Genomic DNA, 22081 nt, shown 5'->3' with positions numbered 1-22081 from the left:
GGCCTGTTTCTGGCTCTGCAAAGAGGAGATAATAGTAATTACCTACCTCCAGGGGGTAAGGAAAGGCTTAATTAACTCATGTTTATGAAGTATTCTGTACTAAGCTCTGTTAGCACAGTAGTATTCTACCAATTATTAATTGAATATTGAACATTTTTCCAGTTTTCCTGAAGATGGTTTCAGAAGTTCTTCTTGTCCCGCACCCCATTTTTTTTTTTCCACAAAGCTTCAGTCACATGACCAGGATTTGAGTCACCTCAGCTAAGCAGGATTTTTCATTCTAAGCACATCTCCAACAGTCAGAAGCACTATTCAAAGAAAAGTCCCTCCAATACAGAAAGTACTGATTTTGGCATAGTAATAAGCATAAGCAAATACATTGTCTTTAACACTCTTACCTCTATGCTGCTGATCAGTTCTAAATATCTAAGGTCTCGTACCCTGGTAAATGCCTATTGAAAAGAAAAAAAAAAAAAAAAAAAAGAAAGAACAAAAAGGAATTAACTTGAAAAGCCATAAAAATCAACAGAATATTGTTACGCACAAATCAAGCTGTCTTTGTGCAAACACGACAGACAGAAATATGCTGCGGTTGGTGTTTGTGCAGTCCCTAACCTGACGGGCTCTGACTACAACTGCGGCCGCTGGGGTATTACGGTAAGTAAGACAAGGGTACAATCCAAAGAGCTTATCACCAAAACTACACAGCAAAGGCAGGGACTAGCAGGACCATGTATGTCAGTCCCTCCAAAAATGCAAAAGGCCATTTAAAATATTACATATGTTTATTCTGGCTATTTTATAGCTTTTCCATTTTGATGTGAGGCATGATACAGACAAGGAAATTTCAGGAGACTATTTCAAGGTAGAACATATAATTGACCGCATTGCCAAAGCATACTGTATATGCTTATAGTTTTTATATCATTCTGAAAATCCAGTGCGGAAGTAGCTCAGGGAGAAGAAAGGAAGTAAGACGATGGTAAGATGAAAGTACTGCAAGACAGCGTACTATCTTTTGCAAATGGAGATAAATGTGCAACCCAAAGTCTCAAGTGGTGAAGTCACGTGTGAATTACAGCAGCTTAGCACTTATTCGTGACATGCATCAAAAAATAGAAATTTAACTCTTTAGACTGCACGTTCGAGACTTCTAACCAAACTAATGCTTAAGAGGGCATAGAATATTCTGCTTACACCAGATCGGACTAGGAACTATGAGAGCCTTTAATGTCAAGAAGCTGCTTTTGTTCAAATTAATCCGCTCTAATTCTAAGAGGGCACTACTTTAAAATTCCAAGGAGGCACTGAAAACTTCTTTTTAAGAATATCTATTTGCATAAAGCTGTCTATGAAACTGGAATTATTCTGATGCCTCTACTTAAGAAAAAAAGAGAAATAAAGCATTTAATTTCCTTTTAAGAAAATCTGTTATTAAAAGATGCCTATCATTACAGGCCATTCCCTCCATATTTTTAGAATGTTTTGTCTTTCATACAATATTCATAACATTGAACTCAGTTCACCCTCTCTTATTTGAGAAAAGGTGGTGAAAGAAAACAGGGAAGTATTTTATGCCAGAGAAATCTCTGTTGTTCAGTAAATGCCCATTTATAGACCGCTCCCAAAATCAAGGCATTCCAGATAGAAAAGGACTAAAACAATGACATCCCACCGCCATTGCTTTCAAAGAACATTAGTGTGTAAATAAAAAAGAATATGAAACCTCCACATTTGAACTGAGATTATATTAAATACTTTGGAGGGGGGGGAAGACTAAGTTTATAGCATTGGGAAGGAAGGGGAAAAAGTCAGCTAAGGCATTCTTTGCTGCCACCTGGTGGTCAGAAGCACCATTGAACAACTTTCCAGTTCTATTTCCCTCAAATTCATTAACGCATTTTCCAGCAGATGAAAGAAACAGTTTTCTTTGCATTTAACACTTTGATTTAGAACATGGCATTTATCCGGAGAGGTAAATTTGACTTCAGTTTAAAACCTCATCTGAAGATCCTGAGTATACAACAAACCAACATTTTCTTTGGTATGTGGAATAACATTTATACACTAAAGCAAGATAACAACTCAGGAACACCACTTTGTATTCCAGCCATAAAACACACATTAGATGCACACTATATGTATAAAAACATAAAACAAGCTTTCTGCTAAATAAGTAAATAACTGCTTTACCTTTTTAGCAGTCTCAAACTCCAGCCCTTCTAAGGCTTCCATGGCCAGTTCTTTCCAGTCAGTATCAGTTACTCCTAAACACGCAATTTGATAGGCTTCTTTAAACATTTTTCGTTCCAGATATTGATACATGGGTGCAGACTGAGGATTTCCATTGAAAAACATGTATTAGAAAGCATAATACTGAGATATATCAGTGAAATTTTCTACATACATTGGGAATAAATAAAATAAAAAAAAAAATTCCAGTCACAACCATTACAAGCTCCACAAAGAAAAAATGCATGAATTTTGTATAACAAACAGAACAACATTCTGGTGTCATTATTATTGCATCTTTACACAAGCTGGGTTAATTATATTCCAAAGTCATACATCTTGAGATCTTCAGTTCCTTGCATATTAGGAATGTGAATTCTTCTGAGCACTGTACATGATAAATATCACGTACAACAAGCGAATGAGGTCATTTGGGGTTTTCTTAATACTATGGAAGCTGAGCAAAAGAGGGTGCAGTTTGTTCTCAAAGGCTAAAAGCATGAAAAGTGGCACAACAGCCCGGTGTAAAGCACCCCAGCACTATTCAAACGCAACAGGAAGAGGTATCACAAGAAGCAGCTCTTCTGTGCCAAGCCTGATGACAAAGCTGTTTTACCAAGTGAGACTATTAAGCCCAAAAGACACTGACCTCTAGGACCTGCCCTAAAAGGGAATTAAAGAGAGAAACTGTCAACTGCAGCCTGACACAGATAGACTAAGGCTCAGGATCTGCAGCTACAGCTCAAACCCGTTGAACGAACAGATTACCTCTGGGCTTGCAACCAAAGACAGTATGCAGATTGATTACTATTTTATTTTTGTCAATTTATCTGAAAATTGTATACCTTTCGGTACTTCCTCCCTCCAAAAGTGTAGCTTTGGAAAAGCTGCCTTGGTGATACTTCACAAGATTTTTGCGGCATATTGGTGCCTACAGCACGCCAAAGCCAAACAAAGAGTGTACTAGGCCTGGTCCATCTCATGACTGTCAACCACAAGGGACGACCCAGAGCCCAGTTCAGGATCTGCATAATGCCTCAGAGGAACAGACGGGCTGTGACACAGGTATCCATTTGTTAACAAAAGCACTTGGCACTTTTGCCTTCTTTATTGACTCTCAGTTTCAAATCCTGCCCATGCTTGGGTAGAATATTTTTTTTCTCTCCCTCTTTTCCTTTTTTTATTTTGGTTCTTGGACTGTTTTAGACTCTTCTATTGCTTCCCATAATGCAGAAAATAGCATTTTGTGGAAGGCAATCTCTAACTTTAGAAGATGAAGACTACACGTGTACTATACATTTGGACTGAAATTCACAGCTTATATATTGCCTAAACACACCTAGATGCAGCAACAATAAGACAGTATTTGATGTACTCGGAAGAAAATTGAAATTACTACTGAGAAAAGGTACATAGAGACACTATAGTAAAAATACAGGAGGTAACTGTATTTTCGTTTTTAGATTATGTGCATTTGCAAATAGAGAGAATTAGAAACAACAATCAACAGAGAGAATTAGAAACAACAATCAACAACAGTAAAAAGGAAGTTAGCTTAATTAATGCCAAATAAACAAAAATAAAATCGATCATGCAACGTAACTTAAATAACGATGAAGAAAGCGTGAACTTCAATCATTTTGGTAATGGAATATGAGTAAATCTCAGAAAAGCTTCTTCACTTCTTAAACACTGATGTTTATGAAATGTAAAACAACATAATGAGATTAAAGGATTACCTGCGGAACTTCAACGGCTGACATAGAAAAAACATGGAGACAGAAGATCTTGGAGCCATTGTAACCAACAACAAAGCCTTGAAGTTTTTGCTGATGGACAGGGAAGTTACTAGCTTTGATATTGAGGTAACCCCCTCCAGAAAAGCAAAGCATATCCTCACACTGTGTATTCCAGGCCACACTATTAGCATTGGGTTCCTAACAAACAAAATAAGTCATGATTACAACAATCACATCTTCTTTCCTAAGAAATATGCATCCTTCAGCTAGAATGTATGACCTATTATAGCCTGGGTGTGTACACATACACTTGTCATTTACATTTGTAATATTCTAAAGTTTAGTATATTCCTAAACAGATTTACAGGGACATATTTTACATTTTAATAAACAGCTGTAATTGTCTTCATTTTGTATTTACTAATGATCTATACCATCAAACTGTAGAAGGTAATATAAAATTCCACAATAATATACTGGTAGTTAGCTAGCACATTTAATTGATCATTTTTCTGCCTGTTACAAAAAAAGTTACAGACCCTATCTTTGTAACACTTCATACTTTCTATTGAGTGTTCTCTGAAAACGTTTTATCAACATTAATGAGTGAACCCTTAGAGTGACTGCTAAACTGACAATGAAGAGAGAATTCTCATTATTCATTTTATAGTCTGGGAATACACAACGAACAAAGAAGTTTAGGCTTTAATTCTGTTCGTACTAACGATGAAGTCAAAATGCTCATTAACAGTAATGCTTCAAAAGGAACCACGATAGAGCTCTAAATTAAAATGAAAAGGTCACATGTTTAAGTGCTCTTTATTCAACTGTTGCTCGCGTATATCTCCTTGTCTACCATGTCTCTCTAAGGGTAGTTTAGATAGAAAAATAGATCACAGTTAAATCCTACAAAACGTGATTAATAGCTGTGAAGAAATGCATATAATTCATTTAAGCAACACTTTTGGTATGTTCTGTGCTCCAAATCACTTCCTGCCTCCCCTCCCCTTTTTTCTTTTAAAACTTTGAATTTTACCTGAAACAACAACTCTTTGGTATGAATATCATATACTAGGCAGGTATCATTTTCATCAACCACTGCCAGCTTGTTTCGAGATGCACTCATATCCAGACAGCGCACAGCTGTGGACTGCTTCAACAGGACAATTGCGAAGACATTATCGACAAATATCTTCAGAATCTAGACATATTTGAAACCAAAGTCAGACCATCCATTTTTATTCCTAAAACTGGAAATAGTGTAGCAGGTACAGACTTTAATGCTGTTTAAAGCATCCGATTGCATTTTTTTTCAGAGATAAACTCTGTATTAAAATTAAGGCAATGCTTTCAGTTTGAGGTATCTTGAAAAGACTTGTTTCCACAATGTACTCTAGATTGTGAGTCTATACAAATAAAACATATACTATACATCCTGGATTTTTTAATGCTCTGCTAGTTAAACAATTACATTAATACTACAGGAATATATAGCATAGATACAGAAGATGCAAAGGATCTCAACTTCCTCTCTATTCGTGTATACCTCTGGGGTCCAGTTTGAAATATTCATCTACTAACTGGCTTGCGAAATAAACAGCAATTTCGCCTCTAGAACACCCACACCTTCACAAGTGGTCATCAGGAGAAGTGTACACATACACCAACCCCCACTAAGGACAAACGTTCTCTCAGTATGAATTTTACAGCCAGTGAATGTGAAAATAATTAGGTTTTAATCACAAGATGAGACTGTCAAATAAAATTCTAGGTTGTAAAAGAGCATGCTGCTCCTTATGTGTTCCCCTAAGAGCATACAACAGATTTTATTTGCAGTGAAAAGACACATACGAGACACTACATGTTACCTGACCATTCTTTAGACCAACTAAGAGGCCTTCTCTTCCTGGAGGTCCTCCAATTACTTTAATATAACGAATAAGAGATTCCATTAGCCATTCTCGTTCTTTAATTCCACTAAATGAGAGGCACTGTAGTCTTTTCTCCTAAAGAGTCAATAACATACAAAATACTATATGGAGGTAACAATAAAACCACCGTGTCTGATGTGTTGTTTATACCTATACTACATGTGTGTCTACTTTTACATGTAAAAATTATGAAGTCAAACAGTCAAGGTAACAGGGTGAATTCTTTAAGGTTTCTCAATGCTATGAGCAAACAAACAAACCCCAAAAAACCCCACCTTTTTCTAGTAGTTTACACCCACCCAAAAGTTCCCCTGGATTATGTGCTAATTTATCAAATTCACTACAGAAATTGTTTTACTGAAACAGAGCCACCTGTGGCATGCCACAGCTACTGCTTAGAAGTACGTCAGCACTGCACACTACAACAGCGCTAAGCATTGGTACCTTAAAGAAAAACTGTAATAGATTACATGGTACAATCTTTTCCTACCAGATATTTGGACAGCTATCTTGAAGCCTGAACGCACCCCAAGACTACTCTACATTTTAATACACATACCTGGCATAAAATAATGTGATCTGAACATACAACCAGCAAGTTGCATTCAAATTTTTTTACTATCTTTTCTTTCACCCGATAATACATATCTGAAGAATCATCCGAGTATAACTCGTAAATCAAGATTTTCTCTGGCATCTGGATTGCTAATCTGTTTTTGTAGATGGCAATTTTCTTTACAAGCTCTCTGCCTTTTATTCTAACTAGAGAGAAAAAAAAACACAAAAACGAGACAGCATACGATGACATGAAAATAATTGATACAGAAATCAGAAAACTTACTAATACATTCAAATTGAATCTTTCTAAAGCACCTCTAAAATTAAAAGCAGATTCCTGCTCAGATACGTTTGATGTTCTGCTTCTATGTAATCTACTATCCCTGTCACACTTTATCACCCTCTATTTTTTGTCAACAGCCCATTCTGGAGCAATACTTTGATTCTTTGCCATAAAAAGCCAGTGGGTACGAAGAAACAATATCAGCACAAACCCTTGAGACCGGAAGTAAGAAAAAGAAAAGCTAAATATGATGTACAGTATTTTTATCTCATTCGCAGAGATTAAAACCTTATCTTAAAAGCCTCTGCCCCTCCCAATGTCCTTTCAAATCCCCACATCTTTCATTAAGCTTGTCAGCGCTGATCCTCCAGAATCCAAGTTTGCACTCTCACCCTGCAAACAGTATTCCTCAGTTTTACTGTTAAAGTGACAACAATCTGTTTGGTACATGCAGCATACATTCCAAGTGTTCTGACAGATATTAATTAAAACAAAACAAAACAGAATGAGACTGAAGCTTTGGCCTGACTGCAAGTGTGAAAATACCTTTTTGCTCAGTGATGAGGTGTTGGACAATAACATCAGTCATGCTGTCTCTGTAAGCATAGCGATCTTTATAAAGGCCATGAACGGTGCTGAAAATCAACTGATAGAAGGATATTGTTCCATCTTGGCATCCTACTGCCTGAATACAAGAAGAAGATAATTTTAGTTAATTGGTACATGTAGGTGAGAATTGGCAAAGCACGTAGTATTTATATGAACATTATGTTCCTTTTCTCGCACAACGTATAGATTGATACTGATTAGAGCCTATTTCTACTTAAACAGTGGTAAAAGTGCAATGCAAAATGAGGACTGATCTCATCACAGACCATGGAGACCACCACATTAGGTGGGTGGGGTTTGGTTTTATTTTGTTGTTGGTTTTTTGGTTGTCTTTTTTTGGGGGGGGGGGAGGGGAACAGGGGTGGGGGGTGTTTGTTTTAAAATTTGTTCTGTATCTCTTCACATTTGTACAACGACACAGAATGCAGCATTCATGACTAACAGTTGCCTTGTAGGTGTTTTCCACAGGGTGCAATGCTAGAAACTCAAACAGATTTGAATATTTTCTTCCCATCCTGGAATTAGATTTGGTCAACCTACAAGTTATTTGCTGTCATTTTTTCTTCTTTTCCCTCCTCTTTTTTTAATCAAAATGCAGCAGATGCCTTACCATCTGAAAACAGGTGTTACACTCATTTACAGCCTTCTTGCAGCCCAAGTTTTACTTCTGCAGGATATTTTTAATTTTGGTGGTAGTTCTAGGATGTCACTACACACTGCTTAGGTTCTGCTGCCTCAGTAAGAATATCTAGATTAAGCAAATGAGTTTGAAATTTATGGTCTTACCTTATATGACAAACAGTATGTGAAAACGTCAGAAAAACATTCCTACTCACCACATAGTTGGAGTCTGGTTTAACTTTGCATGTCCACACCCAACTGCTTTGCTCTCCTATGGTACCAAGACGCACACCATCCTTCGTGAAGAGGGAAACTTGTTTATCTGAACCCCCCAGTAAAATATACTCTCCTTTAGTAAAATAGCTAACACAGCAAGGATCAAAGTTGAGCACTCTGTCCTTCCCAATCTACAAGGAAAAAAAAAAAATATTAACAAAAGGATCATTTCATATTTTCCCAAGGTAACAACTGCTGTCACTGATACCATTCTTCTCATCTCTCCAGCCATGCACAACTTCTCAATACCCCAGAACCACTGGCTAAATTAAGATTCCCAAAGGTAGTTCTAAAATGCATCCAAGAATCCCTACAGTGCCAAAACAGTCCACTCGGAGTGCAAGCAATTCACAAAACCCTCCTTTAACTGGTTGAAAAAAATACAAGTATGTCCTCTACAGACCAGTACACCATATTACAAAAGTCAGCAAAGTTGTAAGGGCTTTAATACAAGAATTGTAAGACAGCAGCTGAGCTGCCATAGGAGAAACAAGATGGTTTAAAAAAAAGCAGAATCATAAAAGGTTGGGAAAACAGAAAACATTTAATGTAGCTAATAAAGCACTAGTATACAAACACTTTGAATACAGGACACAAAACAGAATCAGAAATGCCCTGCCACCCTTGAATGCACTTTTTAAAACATACCTGTTTGCCACTAAGCTGGTAAAAGGAAAGTTTCTGACCCCAGTCTGCCACAGCTAAAATATCATTGCGTTCATCTCTAACAAAAAAACATAAAATAGTTACATAGTAATTCTTCAGCATCTTATTAATAATTTTATTAGATCAATAGAACCAAGTAATAGGATAGCAGAAGACACTTCATATTACTCTTTAAAAAACCCACAAACTGAAAGGACAGCAGACATCTTGCTACTTAAAACTGAGGAAGACAGCTTGGGGATACAAAAGAAAAATCAGTCTCCTTTGCAGGAAGAACTGCAAAGGTTGATGTATCATTTCACATATAGCTATATAAGCAGCGGGTACAGTGAAGCTAACGATCCCTTAAACAGATGAAGCACTGAGGCCTGGATTCTGATCTTAGCTACAGTAGTACAAAGTCACTGTAACATCAAAGTCAATACAGCTGAGCAAGAATGAACTACAATTATCAGTGTAAGGCAGGGAAACAAACAAGCAAAAAAATTGTGTGAGACCAGCAGCAGACTGAGGAAAGGCTTCAGGTCCCAAATTTGTTAAATTTGGTACTCTGACATGACCTGTTCAGCTTGGAGCAAAACATGAGAGTCACCTTCTCCACAGTTTCTTGCCTAAGAAGAGGGGAGATGCTGCAAATAAAGCCTCTAGTCATAAACTGAACAAAAAGGAAACAGACAAAAAATTAATGAAAGGCTAATGGTTTAGTAAGCACCCTCCCTTTGCTCAATGCATGACGCATGCACCTGTGGGGTAACGCAACATGCTATCACGTACTTAAGAACTAGCTCATAATGAACACACACTGGCAGAATTAAGACCATAGAGGCAACTGTTAATCTAGAATTTCCTAATTTTTGAATGTCTGATTTTGTACCCTGCATAATACTCTCTGCCCTTGGTCCTTTTTGTAAATTACTGTTCTAAATAATATAGATATATAGGTTCCGTTGACATTTCACTCACAACCTGAAATCCATAGAGGTCTCTTCTTCCTCCCGGTCTTCTCCCTCTGTCTGACTATGCTTCCTACTGCCAGGCCTGGACTGCAGTTCTCGTATCTCGTTTAAACAGCTCTGAACTGACTTCTCTTGGTCAACTGCTCTACTCCAAAAATTCTCCCACCTACTGCAATGGCAATTGTTTATTCATATATTTGGGACAATATTCCCTCTGAATTGAAGTGAAAAAACAGCTTCCCTCTCTCTCCCCTAACCCAAACAGACACCCGCCAAAAACACTACCAAAGAAAAAAATAAATGTTTCTTGAGATCCAAGTGGAACTTGTTCCCAGTTTCTCCATTCAATTAATGACTGGCAACAAGCCAAAACCCCAATACATAATCACTTAAAAAAAGGTAACGTATTTGGCATTAACCTGTTTCAGCAGGGATAAAAGTCAAGCCTTTCTGCAATCAATAAACCAAGGATTAGCTATTCAGCATGAAAAAAGGAAGGATGAAATTATTTACCTGGATGGATTCCAACAAATTGACCATATTGGAGATGAAGCACCCCCTGTACGCTCTATTTTTACTTTCTCGTCACCATTCTTATTCCTTATGCTGACGATGCCGTTGAACATTCCCAAAGCAAGGTACTGGCCATCATTTGTCCAGCTGATAAAACAAACACATACTGAAGAGCAAACTACTAAAAACAAGCAGCAGGAAGGTAGGATGGTACAGCATACTCAAATAGGGATGATAGATTGAAATATACTTCTAAGAGGGAGTTCTGGGAGGTAGCCAGTAATGCTACAGTTTGTTTATGCATCTAAACCCACATTTATGGCAACAGCATGCACTACAGCAAGAACATTTTATTATATACACAGAAATAAAAAAAATGTAGAAATAAAAAAAAATAACCTAAAGCTCTCATCTGCTTGCAATACTTCTAACATGTGCTAAGTAACAGATACATTTTTGGGGATGACAGTGTTGGCAGTAGACCAGGCTGTTCTAAAAGCCACATTTAGAACACTGATCAGATAAAACTGCATGGTGCTGGGACAGAGGAGACCCAGTTTCTATTCTTGTCATCCATCACACTACAGCAGAGACTTTACACAAGTTAATGTACCCTTGCTTCAGGTTCCCCATAATGGCAGTATCGCCTTCTACTAAAAACACCAACAACACAGGAGATGAACAGCTCTACCAACAAAAAACGTAATTTTTTTTCCTCTAACTTCATTTTATTGTTATTGCATAAGATGGCTAAACAGAGGGCAAGAGAAGTTAAGACACTTGCTCAAGACCAGAACACCTCTCTGAATGCAGTTCTAAACAGTACCAAATAAAAACCAAACCCCTTTGCCATTAAAAATAAAGCGCTCTCTGATAAGACTACACAAGAAAGAACAAATCGCCTTTGATAAATATCAGTCGTATTCCTACTGGAGCATTATAAAAGCCACTCAGGTATTTTAGTTATGAGAATGTCAAAGCAGCACCAAGTACACAACGCTACTGAAGAGCAAGACAGGAGAGCCTCTCATACTGCTAGGTACTGTCTCTGCATATGTTGAACTATTTAACTTCAATTTTTTTTCTTTAAGCTTGCATATTATTTTGAATTGTTTATATCAAAACTAACTTAAATGACATCGGTAATTCTTAAAACTTACCTACAGCAAGTAATCTTACTGCTAGTTTTATGTTTAGAGACTGACTTCTGTTCAGGAGACCACAAGCCTTGATTAAAGCAAACAAAAAGCCAAAGTAAATTACAAGTAAGCATTTACCAGTGTTCAGATCAGAAACTAACGTCAGAAAACTCAGTTGGGACTTCAGAGGGATGAAAGTTCAGCCACCACTAGAAGGACATTTAAATACATATTATTTATCAGCAAATGGGGAAAAAATCCATCTTGGTAACACAGAGGGTGTCTCTGCAAAAAAATCATAGCAACAAAGTAGTACATTTTACCCTGTGGCACCTCACTACATAGTCCTTTCCAACTGAGTTTAAGAGATTTAAATAAGCATCTAATGTTACTTAACCTTAGGTAGTTTTATATCTCATCTTTTCTGAATATAAGGAACTGTAGCTATCTGTAGTTAGCTTAGCTATACAACTTTAATAGCATTTACTGGCTTAATGGAAAAGTTAAAAGGAAGAAGACATACCAAAGTCGCTGGAAGAGCAGGATGCCAACTGATGAGTAAGAGGATTGTATGAAACGCACTGTATAGAGTCATTATGCCTAGAATGAAGTTACAATCATATTTCAATAAATCATTCTTAAATGCTCCCTTTACTGACTTTCAGCAAGATAGCTGAAAGGTTTACCAGATGCCAGAAATAATTCGATCAGTTTATATTACATCAAATTAATCTGCAGTTACTGTAAACTAAATCAGTAATAAACCTTAAAAAAATTGTCTCTAAGTGGCAGGATTCACTGTATTTCGTCAAGATTAGCTACAAATGTATGCAGATGATGGTTTGTAAAATATGATTAAAGGTTATTACCAAATTCTAAAACAAGTATGTTTGTGTATGTTCCTAGTAGTACACTAGCTCGTGCACACTAATTAGTAATAAATGTACACACACATTCAGAAAGAGAAATTGAAGATGTCACCTAAGAGGGATGACATAAAAACAAAGCCAGACAAAAGACAGAAATATACTAAAAGTACCAAAGCTTATCTTTAATTTGGTCTTTGAACCAGAGTTATGTTAATTTTGTTTATTATACAAGATCAAAGTCATATTCTGCTTCATTTTATTTCGAGCTATACAGTTTCCACAGTTCTCTGCCAGTCCTCTAAATTCAGAGATTTATCTTGACTTCCCACCGTCTTTTATGCCTTTAATTGCTTTCCTGCCTCATTCAGATACTTCAACTGTTCTTTTCCTCTTCCCTCTCCTATTACCCCTTGGCATTTTCTCTGACCTTAGTCAACCTTCTTCCAAATCTAACAGCACGTACTCTTTGATAGCAGAAGTGCATAATCAAAGTCCCTTTTGAGAGGCACAAAATTGAAAGGCATCACTTACGTGTATTTCAGAATTCCTTCTAACTTTGAAGTCCAAATTATCACACTTTTATCAGCCGAGCCAGATGCAAAGCGTTTGCCTAGGAATTAAGTATCATTTAAATCCCACACGTACAAGAATCACTTTCATTCCAAATACACAATCAAAGAGAGAGCAAGAAGTTCTTGAACTTGACAAGGCTCAAGTAATAAAGGGCCTAACACTGCAAGTATTTTGACGTGATTGCGCTTCTCCAACTCCAATGACTTTGTTATTCCCATGGAGCACACCTCATTAAAGTCCAGCCATGCAAGCGAGTAGCCAGTCTTTCCAACCCTGCCCGTCATGGGATGGAGATTTACGTTAACAGTGTCAAGGAAAAAATGGTACATTTTCACAGGTATCACCTGTAACTTAAACAATAGTATTCAAGAGGAAGTCCTTTGAGCCCACAGACAGTAAGTCCCCAAACAATGAGAATCAGAGACAATGAAAGTATTGGCAGCAGAATAAGGTCTGTAGAAAGCATGGCAATGTGTGAAGGATCAGAAGATCAGGAAGGCTTGGGACAGAGAAACTGGGAATAAAAATCAGAGGCAGGTGGAGTACTAGAAAGAGGGATCTCTGGGGTAAGCCTTCTCCTCCCATTACCCCACAATAGAAACCATCACTGAAGCAGAAGGCGAGGGGAAATAGGGACTACGTTTCTTGAATTGACAGGTAGCCTTATGTGTAAAAATACAGTACTTGTGCAGCTCAAACTCTCCATTAAAAAACAAACAAAACACCACACTCACGTATGTGTTCAAAATACTGTTACTGAAATAACCCCGATTGCTTTATTTATCAATTGGCAGTAAGAAATGGAAGATGTGCACTTTACAAACCAGACTAACAAAGCCCCCCCGAGTGATATTTACCATCTTTAGCATAAGCCACACAGTATACAGTGTCCTTATGTCCTTTCAAAGGCTGAATTAAGGTTCCATCAGAAGTATCATATACCTATTTAAACAGGGAAATAAAAAAAAAAAAACAACCCACAAATATACAAACAGAAAACCATACCTAAAAAGATCTTCCAGTGAGGACTAGGATATAAAATTGCTGAAGGCCAACAAGATTATACACTTTCTTTAGCGTTTGCTTTTTTTGCATAGCATACAGTCCATGCAAGACAAAAAGTTTTAAAGTGTAGAAGCAGCTTTCCTTAGCATAACACTTCTCAGAAAGAAAGAAAACTCAGTATTAGAAAATAACGTGCACAAAAGAAGTTCCGAACAGCTCATTTGGCCAGCTTGTTTTACTTCTTTCCCCACATTAGATATTTAAACATAATAAATTACTAGAAGGACCATCACTAAATACACCATTCTCCGAGCACTGGATATAACAAAGCCTGCTGTGCTGCAGTTCTGAACTACATCTCTATAATCGTGTCATCCATCCATCCCCGCAGTTTCTACACCTGCCCCATCTGAAAGCTCTGCAGGAACTGTGAGAAACACAGCCCTGAGCTGTGCTTGCTGATGGATTAGCAGCAGGCAAGGGGACCCAGAGAACCACAAAAAAGCTCTAGTTGATGCTTCTCACAAAGTAGGGACATGAATTTGAATTTCTTTCCCCTTTTCACAGAGATTTGCATGAGACCTGTAACAATGCAGTATTTGTATACCATGCCATTGTCCTAAGCTTGGATGGAGGTTAACGGATTTCAAACTGGCGGATGAGGTGCAAAAGGATGAGATGACACAAGTAAATTAAATCTCATTACTTTGGGAAATAGAGCTTAAAACTTGGTAAGAAACATTAAAAATCTTCAAAACACTTTACAGTTAGCACGCATTAATATATATGTAGATATGAGGCTGGACTAATAGAGATAAGAGGATTTTTGATGGGTTATATTCATAAGTTAATGTGAAAGAAATCATATTCAAACAGCTGTAACTGCAAAAGGAAAAAAACGTTTCCCTACCAGCAGCCTATTTCCAGCAGCAATTATCAATTGAGTCCCATCTGGTTTGAATGCAAGATCATAAATACTACAGAAAACAAAACAGAACACAACAAACCCCAAGAAATCACCATATTAGTAGGCAGAAGATATATTTCCTTTAACATCAAAGATGCCACATAACACAAACTATTAATTGCATACTTGAGAGTATATCTGATTCCTGAGGAAATTCCCCAAACAAAAAGAACCCTTTGTGACCACCTCCCCACGCTCAGGAAGAAGCCCAGGCATCGGCCACCACACACAGGGATGGCAGGTTTGGGAGAAGCCTGCAGCAGTGCCCTCGCACACAGAGGCGCAGGCTGCTGGCCTTTGGCTAAACATAAAGTGAAAAAAGCAACAACCACGCCATAAAGCCTCTGCGTTACTGGCTCACCAGTACCAACCCCGAGCCCACAGGTGCCCTCCTGGCCTGCCACTGGGAAGGACAACGGCCAGCCGCAGAACGGACGCTCGGCCCAGCACCGCCGTAGCCTGTCCGCCGTGCGGCGGTGCCGAGGCAGAGCCGGGCCAGGGAGCGCCGGGCCGCCCCCGCAGCCGTGCCCGACCCCGCTCCGCGGGCTGCCCCGACAGCCAGGCCGCGACCGGCCGGCCGGCCCGCCCCCAGCCCGCAGCCCCACCGCCGGGCCGCCGCGGCCCCTCGCAGGCCGCGCCCCCGGCCGCCTCACTGCGGAGCGGCCCGGCTGTCCCCCAGGGCCGCTCACCACTGCTCAGCCTTGTCGCGCCAGGTGAGCGCGGCCCGCATCCCCCGGCCCGGCCCGGCCGCCCCTCACGGCCCCGCGGCCCAGCCCGCCACCACCGCCGCGCGCTTGTTTACACCCGCCCCACCGGCACCACGGGCAACGCGCATGCGCCTGGGGGCCCGCCGGCCCTCCGCCACGGCAGAGGGCGCCCGCCAGCGGGGCGTCACGTGGTGCAGGCGCCCGAGATGGCGGCGGCGCGCGGCGCGAAGGCGGCTGTGGCGGCGGAGGCGGTCGCGGCGGAGCGGGGCGATGGCGGGCCCGAGGTCGGGCCCGAGGCCGGGCGGCGGCAGTCGCGCCGGAGGGCGGCGAGGAGCGGCGGGTGCTTCGTCAGGTGAGGCCGGGGTGCGGTGCAGCCGGTAGCGTGGGCTTGCAGTGGCTCCTAGGCGGGGGTCGCGGGAGGGGGAGCGTCGTACGTGCGGCGTTATTTGTAAACCCTCTGTAAACCTGCTCCAGGCAAGGCACGGAAACTTGGCTAGACATCACCCTGGCAACTCTTCCTGTCGTTTGTTTTGGGTTTTTATTGAATACTATAATAGTTTTCTAAGTGAAGAGCGGGGAAGGCTCCGCGGAGATCTTAGAGCCCCTTCCAGTGCCTAAAGGGGCTCCAGGAGAGCTGGGGAGGGACTCTTGATCAGGGAGGGGAGCGATGGGACGAGAGGGAATGGTTTTACACTGAAAGAGGGGAGATTTAGATGACACAGTGGGAAGAAATTCTCTCCTGTGAGGGTGGTGAGCCCCTGTCCCAGGTTGCCCCGAGAAGCTGTGGCTGCCCCATCCCTGGAGGTGTTCAAGGCCAGGTTGGACAGGGCTTGGAGCAACCTGGCCTGGTGGGAGGTGTCCCTGCCCAGGGCAGGGGGTGGAATGAGATGATCTTCAAGGTCCCTTCCACCCTGTGATTCTATGATTCTTTTGTACAAATGAAGAAGTCCTCACTAATTTATTCTTCTTTCATACTGCAGTCCTGAAGGAAATAAGAGAAGATCGAAAAGTGCACGTGTGGATTATTTTCAGAAAACTGGGGAGACGACACTAAAAACAAGTTTTCATTTCACAGCTCCTTGTCAGAGTACCCGTTCAAGGGTGAAAAGAGACAGCACAAAAGCTGCAAGAATTGTCTCAGAGAACGAGGATTGTCACAGTGAAGTGGAAGGCCTCAGTGTGCAAAATTGTGAAAAGGATAGAATTCAAACTATTCAGACTGGAAATGGACAGTTGGAAGACGTTATGTCCACTCTGGAAAGTGAAGATTTGATCATGAAAGGCGTAAACCCAGAGGACTGTTTGAAAACCAAGAAAAAGGAGGCAGGCGGAAAAGGTGCTCAGAATAAGAAAACTGGAAAGAGCTCAGAAAAGAGGAATCGAGACTGTACCCAAAACAAGAGACAGAGAAGAGTGTGTAACAAACGGGAAACTGAGTGCATTCAAAACAAGAAATTCTGCAGAAAGACAGACATGCGTGCCGCTGATTGTCAGGGCGTAGGTGATCAGAATGCAGACCCTATGGATGCAAGAAAAACTCTGTTAAGAATGTCCAGGTCACGGTCAGACAAACAGCTGAGGTCAGTGACAGCTCTCTCACAAAGGGAGTTGGAGAGCCTGGCAGAGGAGGAGAGTGTGGAGACAGGTTCTGACAGCGCGTCTTCTGCAAAATCTGAGGAGAAAAACAATGGATTGAAAGTAGGGAAGGGGACAGATCGAGGGAATCCAGGTAACCAGGATTTCAAATCTGACACTGAAACAGATGCTAACGTCTTTCAGCCGTGTGACAAGAAAAGCTTCACAGCAGTTAAAATGCCGCCAGGTATTTGTGTGGGTTTGAGCAGAATATTATCCTAATGTTCTGCCGGGGGCTCTCCTAACTATATGAGCAAAGTGTTCCCTTTCGGGGCAAGCTGCTTTGACGTCTGAAACTCTCTCATTTATTTATCCAACAACATTTAACTTAATGCAGATTTATTCACAGCTGGAACTTATCTACTGATTTTTTTTAGCTGTATAGTGTAATATAATAATGTTCGTTACCTTCACTGCACTAACTCATTTTACGTTGTTGCACAGCTGGTCAATTTGATTCTTAAAAAAAGACTAGTTTTAGCTTGTTTCATGTGCTAGAATCTGTTTCCTCAGACTGTGACAAAGTAGCAGTTTATCTTCCAAAGGGTTTTCATAGAGTTGAATTATAGAGGAGTACTGGAGGGAATCTAAAGCACATTTATGTTCTGTACACCTACAAGAAATCCTTGCATTTCCATCGCAACATAAAGGGTGTATGAAATGTGACAGCACAATACTTGGGTGTTTTTTCTTTTTTCTTTTTAATGCTAAAATATTATTTCTTTACAGAAGAGTCTATCCCACGAACACAAGTGGATAGGAGGAAAACGAGTCCATATTTTTCAAGTAAATACAGTAAAGAAGGTATAATATTCTTTAGGGAAATAAATCCTTTTTTATTAGGGGAGGAATAGGATGGCTTAAGATCAAGTGATGTTATGAAAAATCTCCAGTTTTAGGCTGGATGTGCTCAGGTGGCATGAGAGCTCAACTTACTGCACTAGTGCTGATCTCGTCCCATTTTAAACCACGGTGGTTTGTATCTTGCAAGCAACCATTAAGGCTGGTATCAGATGCCTTGGCAGCTGTGAGGTGATGGGGTGACTGGGCTTTGGGCAAGTTCTCCTCAGACTGCTGAGGTATCTCCCCTGTCAGGGGGAAACCCTGTACCCTGTGGCTGCTGCTCTGCGCTTACCCAGGAGTGTGGCAGTAGCTGGGGAGGGTCTGTCTCCTCAGAAAATACATGTAATAGGAGGGGGACACACAGGCAGCCTTAACTCTTGCAGTCTGTGCCAGGGGACGCACAGTCCCCTGTGGTTCTGTAAAACTTCTGTGTGAATTGCCATTGCTCCATCCACATATGGTGCCCGCGCAAAGATGAATCTGCTCTGAAAAGTCTTCATTTTTTTAAAAAATATTTTCATTTAAATAGGTAAATCTGTCCTTTACTGCCCAATAAATTTTCCTGTATTGCCTCTGCGTACAGCTCCCAGCCCACCTAGAAGGAAGGCCTTCAGAAAATGGACTCCGCCGCGTTCTCCTTTTAATCTGGTCCAAGAAACACTTTTCCATGATCCATGGAAACTTCTCATTGCAACCATATTTCTCAATAAAACTTCAGGTAACTAGAGAAATACAATTTCATGTTGGGTAAATGTTGGGGTGGTGTTACAGGGTCAGAACAGGTGCCATTTGTAATGGCATTAATGAAAGAATAAATGTGTATTAACTTGTGTCAGTGTGAAAAAAAGAATCTAATTCGTAAATCTTGCCTCTGAAAAAAGCTTACTTCAAAAAGTGTACCTAGATAATGAGAAAAGAGAATTGCCTGCATGGTCTTCTGTTCATGATGATTTCTTTCACTAGGTAAAATGGCAATTCCTGTGCTCTGGGAGTTCTTTAAGAAGTATCCTTCTCCTGAAATAACCAGGACGGCAGACTGGAAAGAAATGTCAGAGCTGCTCAAACCTCTCGGGCTCTACGAACTCAGAGCGAAAACGATCATCAAGTTCTCAGGTAGGTTTTCCTGAGTATGTCTGTGGAAGGCTCTAAATTCTACTGGCACAGCAAACAGCATTCTTTTCAAACAGCCCTCTGTGACTTTTCCTTCGGTTTGCCAAATATTGGTGGTGATGTATTTTATGCAACTTTGGGATATGTTGGTCTTACATATGCAAAGCTGCTGATCCTGTTGTCTTAACTGAGCATGAAGTAACATACATAATGAGTTCTTCAAGAGACCTTTGTCTGGGAGACTTCTTGTGAGTGGAAAAAGATATGAACACCTGCAAGCCTGATGTTGTGTTTTGCAGCGCTATGCTAAGGTGGCTCTGCTGTGTTTTGCATCAGGTGACCTCCAGAAGGTCCTTCCAGCCAGAATTTTTCTGCTTCTGGTATTTTCTGTAGTAAGAATAAAAGTATTCCTCTGTGGGTTCTGAGGACAGAGATTTAATTAAAACTCACCCACAGTGATTTGATTAAAAGGTGTTTAAGATATATCCTGTAGGGATTCATCACCTCTTTTCACCAGGAAATAGCTAAAACTCATGTTTCTCATTTAAAATGTTCCAAAGTGGAGATGTGTTACAACAGCAGAGAATCGGGAGTTCACCCAGAGTCGTTTTCTGCGACCTGCCTGCCTGCAGGCAGTGAAGTCTGTGACTGTACGTTGCAGATGAGTACCTGAACAAGCAGTGGAAGTACCCCATCGAGCTGCACGGGATTGGGAAGTACGGGAATGACTCCTACAGGATCTTCTGTGTCAACGAATGGAAGGAGGTGGGTGGTGCAGCCGTGCTGCCGGGGCTTGGTTTGCAGTGCGCTGCCAGCCGCTGGGCTCCATCCTTTGGCTTTGCTGGGCTTGTGCCTGTGGACTCCCTTGGGTTTAAAAAAGAAAAAATAGGGATTTTAATATTTTCAGTAGTTTGAATTCCCAGAATGTACCTTTGACAAGTTTGAACCTGTAAATGAAGACGTATGTCACCTTGATTATTTTTTTTCTGCCATTTTCCACTTTCTCTGTATTCTTTTTCTTATTTCCTTATTGTGGGGGTGAGAGTCTCTTCCCTGCTCTGGTTAAGAACCGGTTCCCTGTTTGCTGCCAGACAGGTCCTGGCATCTCTCCGGGATTGGTGTTGGCAGGGCCTTTGCCATGCCGGGGTCCTCTTGGTGGCTGTGAGGGGCAGTCATGGGCCGTCTTGCTCTGGGGTGTAGGACCCCCCTCCTGTCTCACGGGGAGATGGGTGGTTTCAGGGCTGACCACGCGCCATAGTCCGTGGCTTGCGGAGGGAGCCTGCCGCAGCACGGCACTTCACTGCTCCCCACGGGGGATGGAGGGGCCCTGAGCTGGGAGGGGAGATACCTCAGACCAGTGATGTGTTGTAAAAGGAAGTGTTTTAGTAAATGTTAAACGCTTTGGCTATGTTTTAGGTGCAGCCGCAGGACCACAAGTTAAATGTGTACCACACGTGGCTCTGGGAGAACCGGGAGAGGCTGAGCATAGACTGAGAAAAGCCGGGAATGCTGATCCTCACCGACTGGCTCTCAGTACAGTGGGTGTCCTTGCAGTCTTGCTCTGATCATCAGGCTCTTAATTTAAATATTTGTGTGATGGACCACACAGGTCATCGTTGTAATTAAATGTTTAAAATCTCTGTATTTTTGTAATAAACATATCCCCATTTTCGTAGTGTCTGTTCATTCAGGGCTGCACCAGCGAGCCTCAGAGCTCCTCGGTGGTGGCTGGGGTAAGCGAGCTCCGCTTCCACCCACAGCCACCATCACGTGTCTGCTGGTGGGGGTTTGCTGAACACCGCTGTCCCACTGCCTGCTTCTCCTCTCTGCTTTCTGCAGGGCCACCTGAATGTTTGAGGAGGACAAGAATTGGTTCTCGGAGGTGAGCAGCATGATCCCACCTTCCTCCTACCGGACCAGGGCTGCCAAAGCGGCAAATAACTTTCCAAAAATTGAATAAACTGTTTGCATTGGTGGAGAAACTTTTGGAGAGCAAAAACACAGCAGGGCACAACTTTCCTTGTTGTCTCACTTAGAGTGTTTAGATACTGCAGTGATGGGCAATGTATCAACACTTAAAATAGCTTCGCAAGCTGGCATTTCTCATGTAAATGTAAACTAATGACAGTGCTGTGGTTTAACCCCAGTTGGCAGATAGGACCACACAGCCACTTAGGAGGGCATTGGAAGAGTAAAAGTGAGAAAACTCGTGGGATGACATAAAGGCAATTTAATAGAGCAAAATCTGCACATGCAATAAAGCAAAAAAAAGAATTCATTCCTTGCTTCCCACGGGCAGGCAGGTGTTCAGCCATCTCCAGGAAAGCAGGACTGTCATGTGTAATGGTGACAGGAATGTTGTCTTATAGCTAAAATTTTAGCCCGTTTTGTTAGTATTAAAGTCCACTAGGCTTGATAACCATTGGCATTAGCTGAACTTTCGATACAGGATCTTGCATGCGGGCGTTTTGTTGTGTACGTGGCCGGGTGGTTGGCCTTGGGGCTGTTTCTTTACAAGTGTCGGGATGATTAGTTGAGGAACTTCTAAGACGTTCTCACAGACAAGGAGGATTCTGTCCTTGAATCTGTAGTGAAAGAACTCCTAATCAAGGACAGCGAGTATTGTTATCATTCTTGAAGTGAAACATCCTGAGAAATACGGACCCTGAAAATGCTACTAATCTGCATGTTTTGAAACTTGGCGGAAGAGTCAAAATTCTGAGTATCCTGAGCTGAACTACCTTCATTTTAATACTAAAAATTCTGCCCGTAGGTCAAGAAGACCCTGGCCCAGGTGCAGATCTTTCCCCTGAGCATGCGTAGTGGCTGTAACTTGATTGTGCAATCAT

The 22081-nt window shown here is 41.1% G+C and overlaps 2 protein-coding genes across 4 annotated transcripts in view; one reads left to right on the top strand and one right to left on the bottom strand.

Moving 5' to 3' along the window:
- The window catches only part of IFT122 (intraflagellar transport 122), a 32785-nt gene extending 17110 nt beyond the window's left edge, over positions 1–15675 (bottom strand). For 2 of the 3 annotated variants that reach the window (XM_082487790.1, XM_082487791.1), the window contains exons 1-16: positions 15627–15675; positions 14881–14947; positions 13823–13907; positions 12924–13002; positions 12047–12123; positions 11545–11611; positions 10385–10531; positions 8898–8973; positions 8189–8380; positions 7290–7428; positions 6462–6664; positions 5840–5977; positions 5008–5172; positions 3972–4169; positions 2194–2334; positions 399–452 (exon numbers count right to left, since the gene is read on the bottom strand). In XM_082487790.1, the coding sequence (XP_082343916.1) occupies positions 399–452; positions 2194–2334; positions 3972–4169; positions 5008–5172; positions 5840–5977; positions 6462–6664; positions 7290–7428; positions 8189–8380; positions 8898–8973; positions 10385–10531; positions 11545–11611; positions 12047–12123; positions 12924–13002; positions 13823–13907; positions 14881–14947; positions 15627–15667 (1869 nt within the window). In that variant the 5' untranslated portion in view covers positions 15668–15675. Of the gene's footprint in view, positions 1–398; positions 453–2193; positions 2335–3971; positions 4170–5007; positions 5173–5839; positions 5978–6461; positions 6665–7289; positions 7429–8188; positions 8381–8897; positions 8974–10384; positions 10532–11544; positions 11612–11661; positions 11738–12046; positions 12124–12923; positions 13003–13822; positions 13908–14880; positions 14948–15626 lie in introns of those variants that run through there. The other variant, XM_082487792.1, reaches the window with a different exon arrangement.
- A 175-nt stretch (positions 15676–15850) lies between these two features.
- Positions 15851–20894, top strand: MBD4 (methyl-CpG binding domain 4, DNA glycosylase; the record flags this gene model as incomplete). The annotated part of the gene is made up of 7 exons (XM_082487907.1): positions 15851–15996; positions 16625–17466; positions 18009–18083; positions 18706–18840; positions 19086–19235; positions 19894–19997; positions 20649–20894. 7 exons carry the CDS (start codon positions 15851–15853, stop codon positions 20724–20726), a joined length of 1530 nt encoding a protein of 509 aa, XP_082344033.1. The 3' UTR covers positions 20727–20894.
- Between the last annotated feature and the right edge of the window lie 1187 nt (positions 20895–22081).

Source organism: Vanellus vanellus, assembly GCF_965231255.1.
Source record: "Vanellus vanellus genome assembly, chromosome: 9".
In the NCBI taxonomy this organism is placed as follows: domain Eukaryota; kingdom Metazoa; phylum Chordata; class Aves; order Charadriiformes; family Charadriidae; genus Vanellus; species Vanellus vanellus.
Note: the sequence above shows the minus strand (reverse complement) of the source record. Positions and strands in the feature narration are given on the sequence as shown.